This window comes from Tachypleus tridentatus, chromosome 8 (assembly GCF_004210375.1).
Source record: "Tachypleus tridentatus isolate NWPU-2018 chromosome 8, ASM421037v1, whole genome shotgun sequence".
NCBI lineage: Eukaryota > Metazoa > Arthropoda > Merostomata > Xiphosura > Limulidae > Tachypleus > Tachypleus tridentatus.
The window spans coordinates 119,358,154-119,379,899 of NC_134832.1; the positions used below are offsets into that span (position 1 = coordinate 119,358,154).

Consider the following 21,746-nt stretch of genomic DNA (forward strand, 5'->3'; position numbering starts at 1 on the left):
CTGAAAAAGCCTACATCTATGCCTAATTATGTAATTCGATTGGTAAGAACACGAGAATCACAAGAACAAACAATTCAACAGACTAAACTGTAGGGGGGATAATTGTATGCACCATACTTCCCACCTAAAATGAAGGGGGGATGTATACCCTCCATCCCCCTTCAGGATTTACGCCCCTGGGTAATATCATATTACATATATATCGGCAGCAAACTTACAGGAAATTAACTTTTAAGTGGTTTTGGTAGATTTTATGTACCTAACGGATTCCACACTAAGGGCCGTAGACGTAAAAATGTAGAGGACAGAAAAGGCAGAACTTCATTGACAAAAGAAGAGCACTTTTCAAGCATCATAAGGCAAGCATGGGTGAGGAATGTTAGTGGTAACTGTAGGTTTCTCTGGTACATAAAGGGTAGAAACCATAGAAAGAAACAGGTCCATTTTTATTATTTATTTTGTATGAACATTTTTTATGATCTAATATTAAACACTGGATTACTATTTTATTTATTATCAAAACAAACAGTAGTGTGTCGAACGATCAAAACACCCTGCTGCAGGACACTGCTATTAACAGGATTAATCGTTTAGTGATTTTTTACCTTCGGTATCTTGGACTGTGGCAATCCAAACTATCACATTTTTAGTGGATGTGCTCTACTGGATTCTTACTTCACATATGAGATTTCAAAGCAATCCATTAAGAAATACCCGAGATATAAAATACTCAATTTTAATTGGATTTGTCTTCTTTTTTTTTCACCGAACGTACGGAAACTTTATTTGACGAGAAATTTTATGGATTTTTATTCAAATTGTGTATGTTAAGAGATTGTTAAAACCTACAACTCGGAGTTTCATTTGGTGTAAATATAAGTCACCTGTGCAACGGTATTCAACAAAAACTGTTCAAATTTGACGAAAATGTTTGCGGAAGTCTACGTTAAAGGTCTTCTGAGCTATCGGTTTAATATTTTTACTACAGTTTCAACTAAGAATAAAAGTGAGCCTTTTATATTTTTTGTCATTTGAATTAAAGACAATTAATTTAGAGCAGAAAAAACCATAGGATGAAAGGGCAAGCACGTACCTAAATATTGGTTAGGCAAAACAAACAAGATTAGCAGTTTCTAGCTCAAGTTTTTAAATGAATCGTATGGATGAACATTTATTATTCATTGCCAATTTTTCAACACAAGTTCACTAATTTTTATGAAATTATCCTAATTAAAGAGTTTCAATGTCACGTGATATTAGCTTCAGCAGCTGGCTTAGATAATGATGTTTGATACGGCTGTGCCGATTGTATGGGGGTGATGACAAGACACTGTTAATCTAAATTCCACTGCGTTAATATAAAGGAAGTTATTAACTATTTTAGAGATGAAAGAACTACCATATAGTTCAAAGAATATGGTTAGTTCTATAAAGTAAAGGTCTGTTCCGAATAATAGGGTTGAGATCCTAAAGCTGATGTTGGTTATTATTCATTATCACTTTCTTACTTAATGTGTATTGGCAAAATGTTGTGATAGCTAAATAAAAATATCTTGGATGAAAAAGATAAAAACGTAAGGCGACTTAAAGGAATGAAATCAGCATTGGCCACCAATCTGGAAACTACACTTACAGCATTGATCAGAAATCTAGAGCAAATATTCAGCTACCCGCTGGGAAAGAGGTAAATCTACAGATTTAAAACTCTAAAATCAGGGGTTCGATTCCCCTCATTGTACGTAGCAAATAGTCCGATGTGGTTTTGCTGTGGAAAAAACGCAAATATACGCATTTGCTGTAAAATTATTATCAAAGCTGTAAGTGTAACTACCAGTTTGGCCGCTAATTTTGATTTCATTCCTTTAAGTCGCACACTCAATTTTTTTGTGACCGCTTTTTTTTCACATTTAGGGTGTTTTGATTAAACAAAGACTTGAGAGTTTATATATTCAATTAATTTTAACGCTGATTCCATCCCCCTAATAAGTCACAATATGTCGATTTAGGTATATATTTTTGTGGTTGTTGACAATTTTTATGATAGAGAAAAAATGGTCCTTTTGTGCAGAAGGCAGAAGCTGTGACCCCACCCAGCCATTTCCCTGTGAACGTCACTAGCCGTGGGCGCACTATAATAGTGAAGCCGTGGGTGTTTTTGATTAACTACCTTCTCTATAATTTAACAGTTCAAAATTAGGGTTGACTGTGAGCGCAGTGGCGTGAATATGTCTCCGCAATTGCGGGGGACGATGACGAAAAGATTAAGAATTGTTTATAAGAAATATACAATTTAGTTAGTTTGAACTAAATGATGGATATATTTTTCTGTTAAGTAAATGATAGCCAAAATCGTAACTATAATTATGGAGAAATAAATTTATGGTGCCCAATTACTTTTTACGCTGGGACAACATCTTTTGTAGTTACTTATAGCCTTTTGCTTTAAAACTATGGAATAAAACAATATATACACTTAACGTTTTATTGAAAACGTCGACCAGATTTTTAAGATATTATAAAATAGTGGATAGGATATGTAAAAACAAAGTGACACCAGACGTTTACTTGTGGCAGAAAGTACGACAATAACGTATGTAAGGTTTTAAGACGTGTTTTCCAATCAGTTTTGTTTTGACTGTACATTTTCCATGAATACTTTCACATAATAATGCTAAGATTAAGGCTTGCTAATAGAAGGTTCTAAGACTTTAATGTCTATTTCTCTTCGAACTTGATCCAAGTCTATCGCACAAGGAAAGAGACAAGAGGCAAGTAATCACGAATATAGTAATTCAAAGTAATAAACAGCTACAATCCATAACAAAATTATACAATACAGCACAAAACAACAGAAAACAAAAGGGTAACTGTCTCATGAATGCAAGGAACCAGTAATAGTAGTGGAGAAAACCTATATTAAAAGTTTTCACTATTTCAAGTGTGAACCCCCTGTAAGTTAACTAAAAATATTACTCCTAAAACAACAACCCAAACACGTCAAAATGAATCATAGTAATAATAAAAAATAATATTAAAATCCAAATGAAGCTTGGAATTTACAGTAAATCTAATTAATTGAAATGTCAGACTCTAATTCCGTAAACACCTAGATTCTGCTCTAATCCAATTTAACAGTAGGTTTACTCAAGGGGAATGTCTGAAAGCTCTTGTAGCCCTAAACAAAGAAAAAAAGGAAAGTTAGCAGAGACATACTGAGGCTTTGTTGAAAAAGTATAATGGTGAAACTATTCTAAAACGTTTGAGCTTCTAGGGCAAACGTAGCCTCATATATCAGACAATAATAAGTAAATTAATACATACACAGCCAAAACATGCACCGCATCCAAGGTAAAGAGGTTACCAATACAATGAAAAGATTAAAAATCATATGATTTTTAAACTTCTAGGGAAAATGAAGTTGGATGGGCCAGAGCGAAATTTGGGGATGCACGGAACCCAATACCTCCAAACGCAGGTCCTCAAATGTACTGTCTTATATATCCGCTATTACATTAGCAAACTGAACTTGTGTGTCAGTTTTTGATTTAAAGATCCTTAAGTTTGTGTATAGTCATTGTTAATTAAAAATCGCTGAGCAGAGGGAGGAAGACCATTTCTCAGTATCTGCTGCTACACGGTTATTTTTAAGTGAAGTGATTGTCACTTTTATAGCATACCCAGTGCTAAAAGACTGGAACATGTTCAGTGGCATATCATTAACTGGAACCCAGCTTGTTAATCAGTACGCTACGTCCCTAATTGTCTTTTTTTTAAATATATATGTATACTACATGGCCAAAAGTATGTGGACACCAGACCAACACACCCATATGTGCTTGTTGAACATCTCGTTCCAAAATCATGGGCATTAATATGGAATTGGTCCCCCTTTGCTGCTATAATAGCCTCCACTAGAATTTTGAACATGGCTGCGGGGATTCGCTCCTATTCAGTCACAAGAGTATTAGTGAGGTCGGGCACTAATGTCGTGCGAGAAGGCCTGGCTTGCAGTATGCGTTCCAATTCATCCAAAGGTGTTTGATGAGGTTGAGATCATGGCTCAGTGCAGACCAGTCATGTTCTTCCATACCAACCTCGGCAAATCATGTCTTTATGGACCTCGCTTTGTGCATGGGGGCATTATCATGCTGAAACAAAAAAGGACCTTTCCCAAACTGTTGCCACAAAGTTGGAAGCACACAATACTCTAGAATGTAACGATATGCTGTAGCATTAAGATTTCCCTTCACTGGAACTAAAGAGCCTGAACCAAATCATGAAAAACAGCCCCAGACCATTGTTCCTCCTCCACAAAACTTTACAGTTGGCACTATGTATTAAGGCAGGTAGCGTTCTCCTGGCCCAAACACAGATTCGTTTCCACTGCTCCAGAGTTCTGTGGCAGTGTACTTTACACCACTCCAGCCGATGCTTGGCATTGCACATGGTGATCTTAGGCTTGTGTGAGGTAGCTCGGCCATGGAAACCCATTTCATGAAGCTCCCAATGATCAGTAAATGTGCTGATGTTGCTTCCAGAGGCAGTTTAGAACTCAGTAGTGAGTGCTGCAACTGTGGACAGGCGATTTTTACGCGCTACCCGTTTAAGAACTCGGTAGTCTCGTTCTGTGAGCTTTTGTGGCCTACCGCTTCGTGGCTGAGCTGTCGTTACTCCTAGACGTTTCCACTTCATAATAACAATACTTACAGTTGACTGTGGCAGCTCTAGCAGGGCAGAAATTTAGCGAACTGACTTGTTGGAAAGGTGGCATCCTATGACAGTGTCACGTTGAAAGTCACTGAGCTCTTTAGTACGACCCATTCTACTGCCAATGTTTGTCTAAGGAGATTGCATGGCTGTATGCTTGATTTTATGCACCTGTTAACAATGGGTGTTGCTGAAATAGCAGAACCCACTAATTAGAAGGGGTGTCCATATACTTTTGGCCATGTAGTGTATGTATTCTACAGTGCATAATGTTTTGTTGTCTTTTTGCTTTCAAATTTTACTCAAAGGAACATAAGAGCGTTTTAATCATAGTTGTCTATAATTTTAAACTGTTAATCAACAGCACCCATCGCTAACTCTTGAGCTATACTTTCTTGACTGAATGTTATGATTTGAACGCCACTATATAATGCACCCCTGGTCTCAAATTGCTGAACACGATTTTGCTACAGCAGAACGCAAAGAAAGGGCATAGTCCGAGTATGCTAGTCATTTAGTCAGGCCCTGCATAGAGCATGATGTGAAAGTTGTTAATCGAATTTTCCTCTGCTCCTAACCATCGCATTTTTGTTTTTGTAAAGACACAGTATCTAGAATACTGTGACATTATTTTAACAGTATGTATAATATTTCTATCCAATAATCCTACCAATGCTTTATTTATTAATGATGTCATTTTTGTTTTATAATTTGATATATTTAGATTTTGATACAAACACCTGTTCTGCACTGGATATGTATATTTCCACCTTAGAAGCAATCCTAAGATTCATATTTGTAACAACCATGGAAAAGGGTTTCATTATAAGAATGAAAACTTGAAGTATCCGTGGTTGTTCCACAATTAGGAAGAGTACAGTTGATTAGATTCAACATGTCTACAAGAGAAAATTACAGAAAAATATTTACACTTCCATCACACTTAGCCCCCCTTTCATAAAGTTTACGTATGGAATAAGAATATAAAATGGTTTTGCAAGATGAAGAACAAACTTAGTATCTTTGAAATTGTTTACCGACAAGTAAATAACAAGTTCGCCGAAACATGTTCTGAAAAATAAACATTCATCAAAAATATTTGGGCCTTTAGAGCCTTCCTCAAACTACGAATGTGGCAGACGTACAAAAGAGGTTCATTAAAGGTAAGAGGACAAATCCATAAAATTTTATAGAGACAAAAATGAGTTTATTAGACCACCAAGGATGTTCCTTTCAGCTCCCACTATAACTATCTCTTACTATTCATGTATTAATCCAATCTTTCTTGAACTCAGTTAAATTTTATGCCTCCACCACCCTTTAAGAGAGCTCATTCCAAAAGTGAAATGCCCTATTTGAGGAGCAATACTGTCTAAGCTGCTGACGACTTCTACGCTTCCTAAATTTGTATTTATGGTTCTTATCCTATTGAATTCGCTGCTAAATGCAAAAAAAAAGATATATATCTATATTTCTAATACTCTTAATAATTTTAAACACCTCAATTAATCCCCTTTGAAGCTTTTCCTCTCCAAAGAAAATAAGTTAGAAATTTTGATTTCTAATCATAGGAGAATTCCACCATCCCAAGCATAATCTTAGTGGCTCTTGTTTGAACCTTCTCCAACAATTCAATGTCCTTTTTTAGGCTGGGAGTCTGAAGTGTACACAGTACTCTAAATGAGGTCTTACAAGTGATCTATCTGTACAGTGAAACAATAATATTCCTTGTCTTTTATTCAATATTTCTATAAATGCTACCCAAAACTTTATTAGCTTTATTACTAGCTACAATACACTGTTTAGATGACTTAAGTAATTTTTATCACAACATCAAGATATTTTTTCTTCTACAGTATTTAACGTATTCCAATTTAAATCATAACAATAATTTGAATTGTGAAAACATCACCTTACATTTTGTATAGTTAAACATCATCTGCCACGTATTGACCCAATGCATCAAATGATCTAAATTTACCAGGAAGAATGCAACATCTTTGATACAATTAGCCATTCCAAACATTTTAATGTTGCATGCAACCTTCAATATTTTGTTGGTCATTCCAGAATCAGTACCAGCAGAAGACTCAACAAAGAGCCCTAAGTTATATCGCTTGTAACTGTGAACTAACTCTTTTTATTACTATTCTTTGCTTTTTATCTTCCAACCAATTTCTGTCCAATGTAATAACATTTCATCCACATCCACAGATTTAATTTTTGTAACAAATTTTTTGTAAGGCACTTATACAGTACTTTCTGAAAATCAAGGTAAATCAAATCCTCGGTATTTCCTTCATCAACTCTTGCAATAACATCCTCAAAGTATGTCAAAAAGATTTATTAAATAAGACTTTCCCTTAGAGAAACCATGCTAGCTCTTTGACGTTGTATCAAACTGCTTTAAGTGACTCTACAATGCATCTTTAACCACGCTCGCTCTAAGCCTTTCTAACTAACCTCCTTTAGATATTAAAATAACACAAGTCAACTTCTAATATTCCAATATTCTTCCACTATTTAATGATTTATAAAAAAGTTGGCGTTTCAAAAAATAAAATATTTAAATTTCTTTAAAATTCTAGGATAAATGTTGGGGATCAAAAATATAGTTTACCTACTAGGAGGCATAAAAACAGTTTCAGTATGGTTTGGAAATAAAAATTCTTAAAATGTACTTTTACTCATAAATCTACTTATATTTACGTATGAGATTATGATGCATTTGTTTCTTGGACTTAGGGAAAACCACTCGTGGTCTATCTATGTTAGTCGTTCCTAATTTAGAAGTTGTAAACTAGAGCTAGCAGTATTTTTCAGCTCAAAAGTTACTGTGACCCAGTACATCTTTTAAATATTTCACCACGCCTGTGGAAGGGGGTGGAGGGGATTGGAAACACTGGACTGGACTAGAAAGCAGTTTGTCAACACCACCATCCCCAACTCTTGGGCTATTATTTAACAACTAAAAGAGGGGAGGACCATAACATTATACCACTGAAAGAACAAGTAGGGGTTCCGCACTTTCCCCCTCTGTAAAGTGATAAAACATAATTCTTTCTTTATTCATTCAGCAAATGTATATGAATTTAAAAAAGTTTTTATTCACTTTACAATTTCACACTATTTATTGCCCTTAATTTTCAATTCTAACTAAAAAGATTCCAGGTTTGTCAGTAGTTTTACTTAAAACCTCTAGATACCTATCCCATCATTAAATACTGAAAAAAGGTCGTTACTATAGGAACTTGTTGGATATTGGACAAAACAATTCTCACTCAAGTCATCAACGAGACTGACGAGGTCTTGCAGACATCCTACGAGCACTGAAACAGTGTGATCGGGGTCAACCTGCTGCCACCTGCCAGTAATACCAGTAGTAGGTTATTAAAGAGACTGACGCAGCGTAACAAACACCCCATGAAACAACGTGGACGGGTTTAACCGAAATTTACTATTATGGAGTACGCGTAACTGCAAATCTGAAGTATGACTTGAACTAATCTTGCAAATAATAAGCCCATCAAGTCTGATTGTGGGATCTTGTCTATTCTCTTGACTGAAATAACAAAACTTTATAGGCGGATCCATCGTCCTTCGATTTTGACTTTGCCTCCACTTTAAAACGTTTCTGCTGACGCCCATGTCTGCGACTGGCAGGATACAGGCCATGCTAACTGATAGAAGTACAAGAAAGCTTTCTTGTATAAAAAGAAAAATGAGGAAGAAAAGGGGAAGTTCGTGTTAAAGTATAGCTGTTTGGAAAAATATATATACTTTTTTGTTTAATGTTTTTAAGTTTTGTGACCGCTATTCAGAAACATGGTAGATAACAGTGACATAAATACTTGCAAAGTTTTAACACTAAACTACAGTTATAAATTTAGTTTAAAAGCACGCATTTCATTATAGACATTAACTCTTTTCAATGAAATATACTAATCTTCTGGGAAGAAAATGATGAGTTTTAATTAGTGATAGTCTTAAATTAAACTTACAATTATTATTATGTCTCTTGTTTTCTACCTCTCATGTTTGTAATTAGCAGGTCATCCCAAAAGTAATGTCCGGAAATTTAATACAAAAAGTGCATCATCATTTCTGTCTTTGTAGAAGGCGTCAATGACTAAAATATGTAGTAGGACATACATAAAAAAGGCAAAAGTGCAGCAGAAACTGCACAAAACATTCAAGGTGTTTATGGTGCGGAGTCTCTCAGTGGAAGAAAACGTCGAAGGTGGTTTAAGAAGTTCAGATCAGGTGACTACAGCTTAAGTGATTCGCCATATTCACGTCGTCCTGTTGAGTTTAATGACTTTCTGCTGGCTGCACTTGATGAAGATTGTGCTGTAACAGTTGAAGACCTACCATTGAAGCTTAATTCAACCCATTCAAACAGTTAATCGTCATCTGCAACAGCTTGGAAATGTGTCAAAACTTGGAAAGTGGGTCCTCCATGATTTGACAGAAGCCAACCTTAGAGCAAAAGTGGACATTTACAATTCTCTGCACTCTAGTGAACGTAACTCAACTTTTAGGACAGGTTAGTGATTGGAGATGAAAAATGGATAAATTATAAAAATGTTAAGTGCTGCAGACAATGGCTCAGTGCAGGTAAACTGGTCAAAGCACAGTCCAAAATTGACCTCCACCCTAGGAAAGTCTTGTTAAGCGTTTTGTGGGATATTGAGCTGCTGCCACTCAATGTAACGATTACACCAGACCTATATTGTCAACAGTTAGAACACTTGAATGTTGCACTGAAGGAAAAGAAGCCTGCTTTGATCAATCGTAAAAGTGTTTTGTAACACCAGGATAATGCACGGCCCCATACAGCAAAGATCATATCTGCAAAGATTGAAGAGCTAGACTGGGAGAAACTTCCATATTTCCCTTATTCTCCAGACCTTGCCCCATCTGATTACTATCTATTTCAAAGTTTGCAGAAATATCTTGATGGAAAAGAGCTTGGAACACATGAAGATGTCATTGTGAATCGTTGAAAGGAAGTAATTAATAATAATGGAAGATACGTTATTGATTAAATAAAATTACAGGGGTTTCAAATCCATTTTCTTTTTCTGAACCTAAAATCTTGCATTACTTAAGGGAAGAGGTGATATATTTAAAGTCATTAGAAAATGACCTCCACCCAGCGGTACAGCAATATATTTGTGGACGTATGCTGCTAGAAATCTAGTTTCGATACCCGTGACAGGCAGAGCACAGATAGTCCCTTGTGTATCTTTGTGCTTAATTCTAAACAATCAATCAATCGTTAGAAAATATAATCATTGATTGAGAAATTACTTGAAACTTTAACAATGTTACTGGTAAGAGGGCGCTGAAATCTTTCAACAGCATCCTGCAGTTTAAAGAACCATGTAGCAAATAATATTCTGCTCGAGAGTTTGTTGTTTATTACGTTAGGTAGGTAAAAGTAATAACTTACCTAAGATTACGGTGTTCGATTATCCATGAACATGATTGTTTATAATGGTTACTACAACCTTAGTACTAGTAATAGTCTAACAGAGATAATTCAGTTCGATAAATTTTGTGCTGTTTCTGTATTGGCGTAGTCAATGTTATTGTTGTTGAGTATTTCGTGAAGGTTTTCGCAAGAGGCAGAACTTGACCATTATGTAAAAATGTTATAGAGGTAAGAAGCATAGTTTGAAAGTGAGGTAGATGCTAAATGTGTATATTTCATTATATATATTATAAATCTGTAAAAACAACAACATAGATTTATTATAAGAAGGAAACAAAAGGTATGTCCAGAATTATTTTGCTCCTACGTGTAGAAAACAAAAAAAATATTTAAAAAACAACAACATGCATGCTCAAAGAAACTCCCAAATTCTTATATGAGAAGACAGCAGAGCTTTAAAGTTAAAGTAACATAGGAACAGAAAAGTAATAGGTGGAGCTTCAAGATCGTTTACCTACAAGGGAAGCGTCAAAATTATTAGTTCCAATATGCTGAAGGAAATAAACATTCTAGAAAATGATTTGTATTTCAGGAGCTACATTAAATATTACATATGTCAGACAAAGAACCTGGCTATAACATAGGAAGAATAGAGTATCTATGGGTTGTTTACCCACTAAGGAGTATCAAACTCAAATCTATCTGCTCCAACATATTGGGGGAAAATAAAAATTCTGAATATATGCTTATACTTCTGAAATGTTGTATTTTCAAAAGTTGCATAGAAAACAACATAACTTTAGTATGAGGTAATAATACTTGAACATACCTGACTACATATATGTTTTCAATTAAGTATGGAATGAGAAATTATTTTAGCTAGGACATGGTGTCAAATCTCAAATTAAAAAGGAATTGGTACATTAAAATGCTTAGTAATTTTATCTCCTACAATTATGTAACTTTTACTCAAGTACCTAATATATATACATTATATGTGTGTATTTACTCTAAAAGTGCAACTTCTACAGACATTAAATATACAGTTTAGAAAACTAGCATTGAAGCTTTTATATTGTGGTGGCACTGTTTACCACAATTTTAGTAAGTTGGAGAGAATGTATGTATCATGAAACTTTTTAACACTACAGTAATTAACCATATAAATGTGTGAGTTGTATTTCAAATGACCTTCATTGAAGATAGTTAGCTTGATTGAGTTTGAAATGGTCCATAGTTTGTGATGATACTTGTACAGTAATAATAATAAATATTTTTCAAATGCTATAAAGTTTCTATAACCATATTAACATTTATAGGATATGTCATCTAATTTTAAGTCAGTAGGATAACACAGAAATTTCATACATCACCTTGAGTATAAAGTATATCTGATCTTGACAGTTAGTTTGAAAATTGTTTTATCTTGCACTAAATGTTTGTCCTTTTTCTTTAAAATTGTTATCTAAACCAACAGAAAAATCTCAAAAGTATGTTTTAAAGGAACAAGTTATTAATTATTTTTAAATAAAAGGTAATTAATAAAGCTCTTAAAAATAAAAACAACTAGATACTAGAGTTAATACTAAATGATTGTGAAACTTCTGCTTTCAGGTTTTTACTGAATATAACAGATAAAGCATTTGATGTCCCTTAGTGGACAAATGATCCTGATGACCACATTTTTTCTTTTACTTAAACCGTATATATGTCTTTGACATAAATTTGAGGGTGGCTTCAGAAACTCAACCTACTCTTCAAAATTTTGTTTTTTGTGTGTTGAATCTAATATATTTGATGCCCTTTAGTGGATCAACTAAGCTAGTTATACCTCTTGTTTCTTTTTCTATTAATAGATCCATATTTTTGCTGTGATTTTAAACATATAAAATATATCCATCCTGTTTTCCATATATCCGTTATGTTTATAAATAAGGGAAGAGCTACTGGTAAACAAGGTTAACCCTCTGTGCTTCCCATACAAAAGTGTTATCCTGAAGAACTGTCAGTTAGACCTGTGAAATAGATGCTCAGAAGATATTGGACTATGGAGTATATTGGTCTCTTTGATTTACAACTGGGATTGTATAGAAATAGTATTTAACTGTTTATTTAAACAAAAACACTTTAAACAAAAAGAAGTTAAGATTTGTGCATAAAGAAATCTTAATATTATGTTTAAGTCATACTTAGCTTTAAATACAAAACCAAAATGCACCTCACTTTAAACATCTATGTTCATTGGTACTTAAGCTCTAGAATGTGGCTACCACTTATTCTTACATAAAAATAATCACCAAATCAAAATTAGGGTATCTGGTTTTATTATTTTTTATTATTTCAACTATCCAACTAATTTAAATATTGCCATTATGTTTATTTGTTGGTTGGTAAGCAGAAAGCAACATAATGGACTGTCTGTGTTCTACCAGTTGCAGATATCGGTACCCAATTTTTAGCATGGTTTTAACAGCCATTCTCCTTATGAGAATAATGGATTAGATTCTATTTTTTAAACCATCCTGTAAGAATAATCAGTTGGCAAACTCAAATAATTCCACAACTCTGAGCTGAACTAGCAACAGTACTGATGTTATTTCTGTGAGTCCTTGAAACATAGTACCTTGAAATTAAACAATGAAAAAGTACACTAGAGACATGAAATATTCAAAGTTTGGTTTTATAACATGAACATAGCTGTCCAGGCATTATAAAACAACTCTTACATATGTGTGAATTTTGTCCACTTGTTTGTATTTTAATAGGGATTGATAGATTCAACTTAATGTATTAAATATTAAATTTCATAAAAATTGGTTAAAGATATTTGTGTGTTGTTACAACAGTTGAAATAAACATTGAGAAAGTGCTGTTATGTCCTTATACAAATATCTATCAATATATATATATATATGTATAATACCATTTTTTTAAAATAAAATTGTGAAGTAACATTAATTAATTACAGTTGGGGTACATTAATGCCCTGGTTTGATTAGAAAATTGGTACAAATTATTTATTAAAGAAATTGTATTCTAGTGACATTTGTTTCACTGTTTCATTTGAGCCCATTTATACTTTACCTTAAGCCTAGCAGGATTGCTTAATTTTAATGTGCTCAATATTGTTTCAGTACTTCCCCTGTAATAAGTTCTGCATAACACAGCCTACATTTTACTTTTTTGTCTACCATCTTGTCAATATATTTCCAAATTGGACTTCACTGATTATAATTTTGTGAAGGTGGCATTGCTTATAGCATGATGAATTTCATTTTAATTTTTGTACCTCTATGCAGTGGGAGATTATGCTGGTCATGTGTCAAAAACATAGGTATATTTAAAAGTGATAAAATTATCTTCAATGTTAATTGTTATATTTGAAAAACCCTGGAGTTTTTATTATTATTTAAATATATCTGTATAAAATATTTATAACCATAACTTAATTCATTTTCTCATTTGTTACAGCCTTATATTCAATTAGGTAGTAATATTTGTTTACTATATAGAGCATATTAGTAATATTAGTCATTATATTGACGTGGAGAATTTCTTTAAAATGAGTGACAGGATGACACTATTACAAGTGCAAGAGAAAGGTGAAACATTATCTGCCAGTAATTAATTTTACATAACAAAAGTAAGAAGTAAGCAACAAAAAAACTTCTCAGTAGCCTCCTTCATTTCTTAATATTTGATTTTTACATTTTAAATGTTAAAAACATTAAGTAAACTTTAAAATGTTGATGCTTGGTTAACATTAAATTCTAAAACATTAATACACTATTGTAAATAATGTTGAATTTTCTGAAATAAAAAGGTCTGAAAAATATTACTGATTTCACCACAGGTAAGAATTGAAAATATAATTCACGAATATAGAAATCTGTTATATTATTTGACTTGCCATATCTTATACTCTGGAATGCAATTTCACCTAATATGTTAAATGTATAAACATTATATGAATAATTTAATGTTAAACTGAAAATCATTGGCATTGTATGAAACTACTCTTGTTTTAGATTTGCAAAGGAAAAAAATAGTATGTTAAAATATATTTTGTTGATTTTCTGCTTTGTAAACAGTCTAATATTTATGTTTATAACAGCATGCCAGTTTCCAATCTCGGGTCAGTATCAGAGAGGGCCTTCTTGTTGGGATCGGGTGAAAATGAGTTTTACTCTTGGTTTTTGCGTAGGACTTGCATCAGGTGCTCTATTTGGAGGGTTTTCAGCATTAAGGTGAGTCAGTTTTTACCTTGTTTTTCAACACACTGAGTAACACGGTTCCTTTTAACTTTCTCAGAACAGTTAAGTTCCTTCTGCTATAACTAAAGAGGAATATGCTTAAGTACTAGTAAGAGTTATATCTTTACTTGATCTAAAATGTTTTGTTCCTTAAATAGTATTTAAAGAAAGTTTTACTTTACTGGTTTTAGAGATGTAGTGTTGATGTTCTTATACATAATTGTCAGGGTTTTCTTGATGAAACCAAACAACTTTTATCCTTCTGGGAAAAAAAAATATTCAGGGGTTTTCTATTCTGCAGTTGACCACAAATTATGTATCTGTAAAAATGTTTGTGCAGTTGAAAATTCACCTATGTATAAACAAGTTCAAGTGCATAAATAGTTTAAAGAAAAAACATTTAAAATAATAAAATTCCAGAATTGATAAATAAATGTATTTACTCAACTATTTTTCATTTTTTGAGTCATTTGTTACTAGACATATATATGAGGTGCAATTAGGCTTTATGTATTTAAAAGTGAAGTTGAAATATAAATGTGCAATTAAGAAAAAATTCTTAATACTGAAGTTCTTTCTTCTTTCACTAAAAATGAAGCAAATTGTATGGATTTAGATAAAATGTAATCCAAATAAATTGGATTACAATGTTTACCAATCACAGTGTATTTGATTCAGTAGAATGTGTTCAACATTACAAGATTTTCTGAATAAAGCTCATAAACTCTTGCATTTTTCAAAAATGAGATTTCCTCTTTTGCATTTCAAGAACAAACTTTGTTCAGTTTTGTAGGAAATTTGGCATTCTTCTTGCTACTGATTATGGTTAGTAGTTTTATTGAATATCAAAACCCTTTTAAAATTTTCACATCTACACTTTATTTCTTTTGAAAATTATTTAAGGTAATACTGAACCTCTTTAATGTATTCATCAGCACTGATTTAACCTCCCACATTAATTTAAGCTTTTATTATGTATAGTTATTACTAACTATATAAAATGTTATATATGGTATAGCACTGTGTCATTAGTTAACACATTTCCTACCATTTGTCCCACCGACAGATCATAATTGATTTTTAGTAACAGACTGTTTCAAAGGCAAATTTATCTTTGGTATACAAGTCCCAGACACTGTGACTGCTTCTTGGAAGCTCTTGAATGTTTAATTTCTTTTATATTTAATTTATTGTGTGGTAGCAAATGTGTTAAGTTGAATTTGTTTTTGCTATTTTTTTCAGTTTACTACAATTAGGAAAAGTCTATGTTTCAAAAATGTTTCAGAAAAATGGAAACTATATTCAAAGAGCACAAAAAAAACAACACCTTCACACATTTTCGAACACTGCAAATCAAATAAATATAACATAACCATAGAAAACACCCAGATACTAAGTAAGTAAACAAATGCAAAATCAAAGAAGCACTATTTATACAACAGCTCAAACCAAAATTAAACCAGTATAAAGGAACACCTTTATGCCTATACTAATTAATAACAACATATACTGCAATGCCTTCTACAATCTCATACCTGTTTATGCTCTCGTCTCTAAGACCTGTGCCCGGCAACGGTTAGTTGCAAACTCTCTCTGTGAACCTGAAGATGACCTAAGAAAGCTAAAACGTTGTTCTCTACTTTATCTTAATAAAAGTTTTAATACCCATACCAGCTGTCTTGAGGTACATTTTTGTTCAGGTTATAGTTTTTGCTGATTACTTTGCCATCGTTAGGATTGTTGTAAATTTCTTTTCAAAATCTAGTTATTATTATTTAATGTTATTGATACTTATTGTATTTAATTTTTGGGTTCATAGAAGATTTAGCTTTATTTGTTACTTGCTCTTGTCTTCTCCATGTACTATGTCAGGTGACAGAGGTTAGTGTAAGTGCAAGAAATGTTGTTAGACACACCTCACAGTATGTGTATCAAGTGTTTTATTTGTATTATATTGAATATTGTTATATTTTGATTACAAAACTAGTTTTTTATATATATATATTGTATGATTCACCTGTTCATTTAATTTATTATTGTGTATATTCATAAACCTTAGTTTTACTGTAGTTTTGGTAATATTCTGCTATTTAACTCTGCATCTGAACCCTAATGTTTCATAGCAGTTTAATTTGGATGCTCTTCTGAAATCATGTTCTCAGCATTTAATGGACTTATACTGGTTACAAGACAGTAATGAAGAGTTGTTAAAGGACTGCTTATACTGATGTTATGTTCAATGAATATATAACCTATGGAGGCACTTGAAGCCAACAGCTAATGTTTATATGTTCAGTAAGCAATATTGTCATGATAAGTAAGTCATGGTCTATTTTGGTATTGTTACTTTCAACAACAGTATTGATTAGAATGAATAATATATCAAATTAAATAATTTTTATTATAGAGACTGCTTCATTGTTAATATAGAATATGTATTTAGGAATAGCCTAAATCTCCTAAACTGACTAAACCTTACAAGATACTGGGTTTATGTTTATTAAAGAGTGTAATGAACTGGGGAAACAATGCATAGTAATCTTTAGAAGCAAGAAAAATAGTTAATTAGCTGCACTTATTAGCAGGTTTAATTTTATGTTTTTTTTTTAATAGGGCACTTGCTCTAATTAAAAGTTAATAAAAAATCCTTAATATTTTCAGGTATTATACATTAAATTGCACATTATTAAACAGCATCTCAACCTCTACCATGTGTTTTGAATCACAGTTGGCATTATTATCCTTGGTATTGTTCAAAAGGCCATGTTGATAATTGGTATTAGTGTGGTTGACATTATTTCATTCAGGCTAAGTTTGTAAAATAAGTTTAATTTGTAACAGGAGGAAAATTTAGTTTATTCAAGTTTATGGTTTGAGTGAAAATTTTAGTATTATTCAGAATAATGTCTGATAACTAATTTCAGAAAAATACTTAAGTTTCAAGTAAACAGATTTAAAAACCAGAGTTTTTATGAAATGACATATTTCCTTTAAAAATCAATGCTAGATTATTTTATTTATCATTTTAAACTGTATTTTAGTTTTTATACAGAATATTTCAGGTTTTAAACACAGTTAATACTAATAAATGTGTTTTTTTTTCACAGTTAACTTTTCCATAATGATTAATATCATTTATGAAAATACTGCTTTACTCCTGCAAAATGTTAATTGAAGTAAAATATTGTGTTATGCAACAACTTAAATGAGGTTTGATATTTTTGGTCACATTGTTAACTTATCTTGGCTGTTGATAAATAAGTTTGTTAGAGGTAAAATTTTGAAATCTAATAAAAGAAGAAATGTTGATGGTTAACATTTTCTTCATTCATTAATTCAAAATGTTTTCAAAGTTCTTTGAGTCACAAGCTAAATGTTATTTTATTTTGATGTTTAGGTATGGAATGCGAGGAAGAGATTTGATTCAGAATGTTGGAAAAGTGATGTTACAAGGTGGAGGAACTTTTGGTACATTCATGGCAATAGGATCAGCCATAAGATGCTAACAACAGAACTGTGTCAGATTTAGCTTTCAAGGAATAGTGTAACAAATGCAAACTGCTATGCATAAATGATATACAACAGATAAATGTGTGTGTGTGTTGTTTCATCAGTTATAAGAATACTCAGGAATTTTCAGAGAGAAAATCACTTATCATCAGCATCTCAATAGGTGGACAACTTCTTTCATACTTCTTTAAACCAAGTGATATATATTTAATGGGACTTTAATAACATGTGAAAAGGGACAGTGACAAAAATCAAAATAGAATTACAAGTATATATGTTATAACACGATATTTTATAACAGGAATTTGGAGTTACTTAACTTATTTTTTAGTACCAGAATTGCTATAAAGTAATGCACAATTTGAAGTTATGCAGATTTTAACTACAAAAAATTTAGAAATGCAAACAAATGTAGGCAAAAATGGAATGAGTGTTGATACAAGGTTTCCTGGAATGTTAAGTAAGCAACATTGGACTCCTTCTTTAAAAACTAACAAAAGTTGGGAGAAGGCATTAGGGTAAAAAATAATTTGGTTTTAATAAACAAGTTTTGAAACATTTTTATTTAATTGTATTCAAATTAAATGTCTTGATTATAATACTTGTTTCTTTGCATCCTTGCATATCAATACATGTTGTAAAGGAGACTTATACCAATAGTAAAATTGACTTTAAGGTGAAAAAATAATTTTGCGAGAATATATCAATGACTTATAACATTGTTCTTATGGGAAAACCTGCATGTTATAATATGCATTTGTATAGTTTTTTTTAAGGAACACATTTTGTGCATTGTATCAGATATACCTTTAAAATTAAAATTTTATAAAATTACATTCTTGTCAACTTCAGTAGTTAGCTGACCTTGTACAGACAAATAATACACAGTTTTATATTATTGTTTTATATCTTGTGCAATAAATTAGAGTTTGAAACATCTTAATGTCATCATGTGTTTTCATGAAGATCTAAAGGAATAAGTTATCAATAAACCAATATTTGTTGAATTGTTTCCTTAATTTTCATTATAAAATAGTTTGTGTCTGTCTGTCTGTTACAAAAAAATTGAACATTCCTGCTTCTAAATAAATTTTCGGCCTTGCATGGCCAGGTGGTTAAGGCACTCGACATGTAATCCAAGGGTCATGGGTTCAAATCCTAGTCACACCAAATATGCGCACCCTTTTAGCCATGGGGTTATTATAATGTGATGCTAAATTCCACTGTTTGTTGGCAAAAGAGTAGCCCAAGAGTTGGCAGTGGGTGGTGATGACTAGTTGTCTTCCCTCTAGTCTTACACTGCTAAATTATGGACAGCTAGCCCTCAAGTAGCTTTGTGTGAAATTCAGAAACAAGCAAACAGATTTTCAAACAATTTTGTATACTTTAGAGGTATTCTAAAACTCCTTAATTTATACCAATGTGTTTGAATTTGACATCCATTTCAGTTTTCTTCCTTACTTTCCAAATTATCATCACCTTGAAACATTCAGGATTGTTTGGGAAGTGCATGTTAGTTGAAAATATTTAAAATATTATACCAGTATTTAGTAAATGTTTATAATATTTTTTATATGTAAATGAAATGTCACAATTTATTTATTTAACTGGTTTCAACCAGGGGTTGAATAGGGGTTAAAATGTCAATTTACTTCATAGGTGTAAAAATAATTGTACATTATTTAGAAAAGAAAGAGAATTATGTTTTATTTTTTCATATGTTGTGTAAAACTAGCTTAAATAATTAAAAATTGTTTTAAAAACTTGTTTTGTTTATAATGCAGCTTTAGTGTGGATGAATCAAGTTCTGTTTTAATAAGGAATTAAAAATTTAAATAATGAACAAAGATGTACATAATATTTTGTAATACATTGTTATGAAATGGTGTTTACAAGCTTCTTAATTTCTATATAAACAGCCAAAAGGAAGTTGTATATCACAGATAAACAGCTAGAAGGAAGTTGTGTATCACGGATAAACAGCCAGGAGGAAGTTGTGTATCACAGATAAAACAGTATCACAGATAAACAGCAGGAGGAGGACAGATAAATAGCCAAAAGGAAGTTGTGTATCACAGATAAAACAGCCAGGAGGAAATGTGTATCACGGATATCACAGATAAACAGCCAGAAGGAAGTTGTGTATCACAGATAAACAGCCAGAAGGAAGTTGTGTATCACATAAACAGCAGGAGGAAGTTATGTGACACAAATAAACAGCCAGGAGGAAGTATCATAGATAAAAGCAGGAAGCTATGTATCATCAGATAAACACAGAACGTGATTTGGGAAATCTTGCAGGGTTTAGTGAATAAAGGGTTATGTGAAGAAAAAAAGAGAGAGAGAGAAAGATATGATGGCATTATGTGCATGTAGCTGAATATGTCAAGTGATGTTTTATTGCTGAGATCATTAATGGATAACAGTGTTGAATTCCATTGTTCAGAAATTTGTTACTATGTGTTGTTATTATTGTTTTCAGTTTTATAAATAATGGCATATTTTAATTTTACGAGAAATTCATAGTGATTTAGACATAATTTTACATTAAATTCATCATATAAAGAAAAAGAACATTATTAATTAAAATTTGTCTAATTTTAGTAAATTGTTATAATTTTTCAACGAAAGTTATCTAAATGTTATTGAAGTACTTGGTCAGTCATAACTAGAATATTAGGGGCCAACATAATCCAAGAAAAGTATCCTTTTTTAAGTTTCATTGTTTTAACTGGAACACTTTATTTTGCAATATTTGAAAATGAAAATTGACTGCTTCACAATTACTATCTATGTAGGTTTGAAATAGTAATTTAATTTTATCGTATATTGAGCTGAATGTGGTCTACTGTTTAACATGCTTTTTTGTGAATGTGAAGGTCTGTAACTTATATTCCATTGCTGCAAAGTAGTATTCTCTTCTCTAGGGCTGTAAGTGCGTTATGAGAATGTCGTTTTTGTAACGTAATATACACCATTTGATTGACCTTTCAGCTGTGTGTCACATTATGTCTGAGTTTAAAATTTAATAGTATGTATGGTGATTTATTATTAAGAGTGTAGGTAGTGTCATATCCAGGGGAATATATATCTACCATTACATTAGAATATTTTTAAAATTTCTCTATGTTCTTTTTAGCAGGACAAAGCTATGAAATGATCTGTCTGTGTTCTGTCTAGTGCTCATTTTATTATTTTCAGTATGAACAGATGAGTTTGGTTTGGTTTATATATTACAGTAAAGATCTACAGAAACTCTTTGCAGGAGCCATTTTTAATTTTGAACTAGCAGACTAAAGGGAAATTAGCTAGTCAACAACGCCAACCTTTTACCTGATAGAGTAGTGAAACTTGACTGTCACTCTTATGTAGCATATTAACAGTCTCAAAGCATAAAGTATATATTTTTGGCAATGCATTGCAAACCATAAATCCTCAGATTCACAATTTAGAAACAATAACTATTAAGCCATACCGAATCAGAGTTGAAGGAAAAAGGGTTAAAAAACTAAACTATTCTTCATAATATAATAAACTTGTTAAAATGTTTTACTTGAGCTGAGAATGACCAGTTTTGTACACGTGCAATATTATCATCATATTTTGAAACTTCCAGTGTTTTGTGTGGATAGGCAGAACTGACCTAAGTCGCAAACATATCTATATAAATCTTTAAAGCGGCGTACGCTGTGCTTCCACATAAAAAAATTTCAGTTAATTATGAAAGGAATAAGTACTGATAGTTTCATTTTTGGACAACTTTTTTAAATTATTTATTGAAAGCTTAGTAAATTGCAATGATATATAACTTCTGCTCGTTAAGTGTAGAATTGACTGTT

General features: G+C 32.1%; 1 protein-coding gene across 2 annotated transcripts; it reads left to right on the plus strand.

Moving 5' to 3' along the window:
- Positions 1-10,146: 10,146 nt before the first annotated feature.
- On the plus strand, positions 10,147-21,163 carry LOC143223335 (reactive oxygen species modulator 1-like). 2 transcript variants are annotated; one of them, XR_013012835.1, is made up of 5 exons: positions 10,147-10,372; positions 13,616-13,746; positions 14,259-14,391; positions 17,795-18,070; positions 19,827-21,163. XR_013012835.1 is itself a non-coding variant. In XM_076451206.1 (4 exons), exons 2-4 carry the CDS (start codon positions 13,707-13,709, stop codon positions 17,901-17,903), a joined length of 282 nt encoding a protein of 93 aa, XP_076307321.1. In that variant the 5' UTR covers positions 10,147-10,372; positions 13,616-13,706; the 3' UTR covers positions 17,904-18,843. The 2 variants fall into 2 exon arrangements, 1 of the variants encoding a protein (XP_076307321.1); XM_076451206.1 differs by lacking the exon at positions 19,827-21,163 and having other exon boundaries at positions 17,795-18,843.
- The last annotated feature ends 583 nt before the right edge of the window (positions 21,164-21,746 follow it).

What these genes read in the sequence shown, in the direction of transcription:
- LOC143223335 (XM_076451206.1), top strand. Translation starts at nt 13,707, where the DNA reads ATGAGTGACAGGATGACACTATTACAAGTGCAAGAGAAAG. An exon ending in ATTACAAGTGCAAGAGAAAG is followed by an intron (nt 13,747 to 14,258) that starts GTGAAACATTAT and finishes TGTTTATAACAG; the next exon opens with CATGCCAGTTTCCAATCTCG. An exon ending in GGAGGGTTTTCAGCATTAAG is followed by an intron (nt 14,392 to 17,794) that starts GTGAGTCAGTTT and finishes TTTGATGTTTAG; the next exon opens with GTATGGAATGCGAGGAAGAG.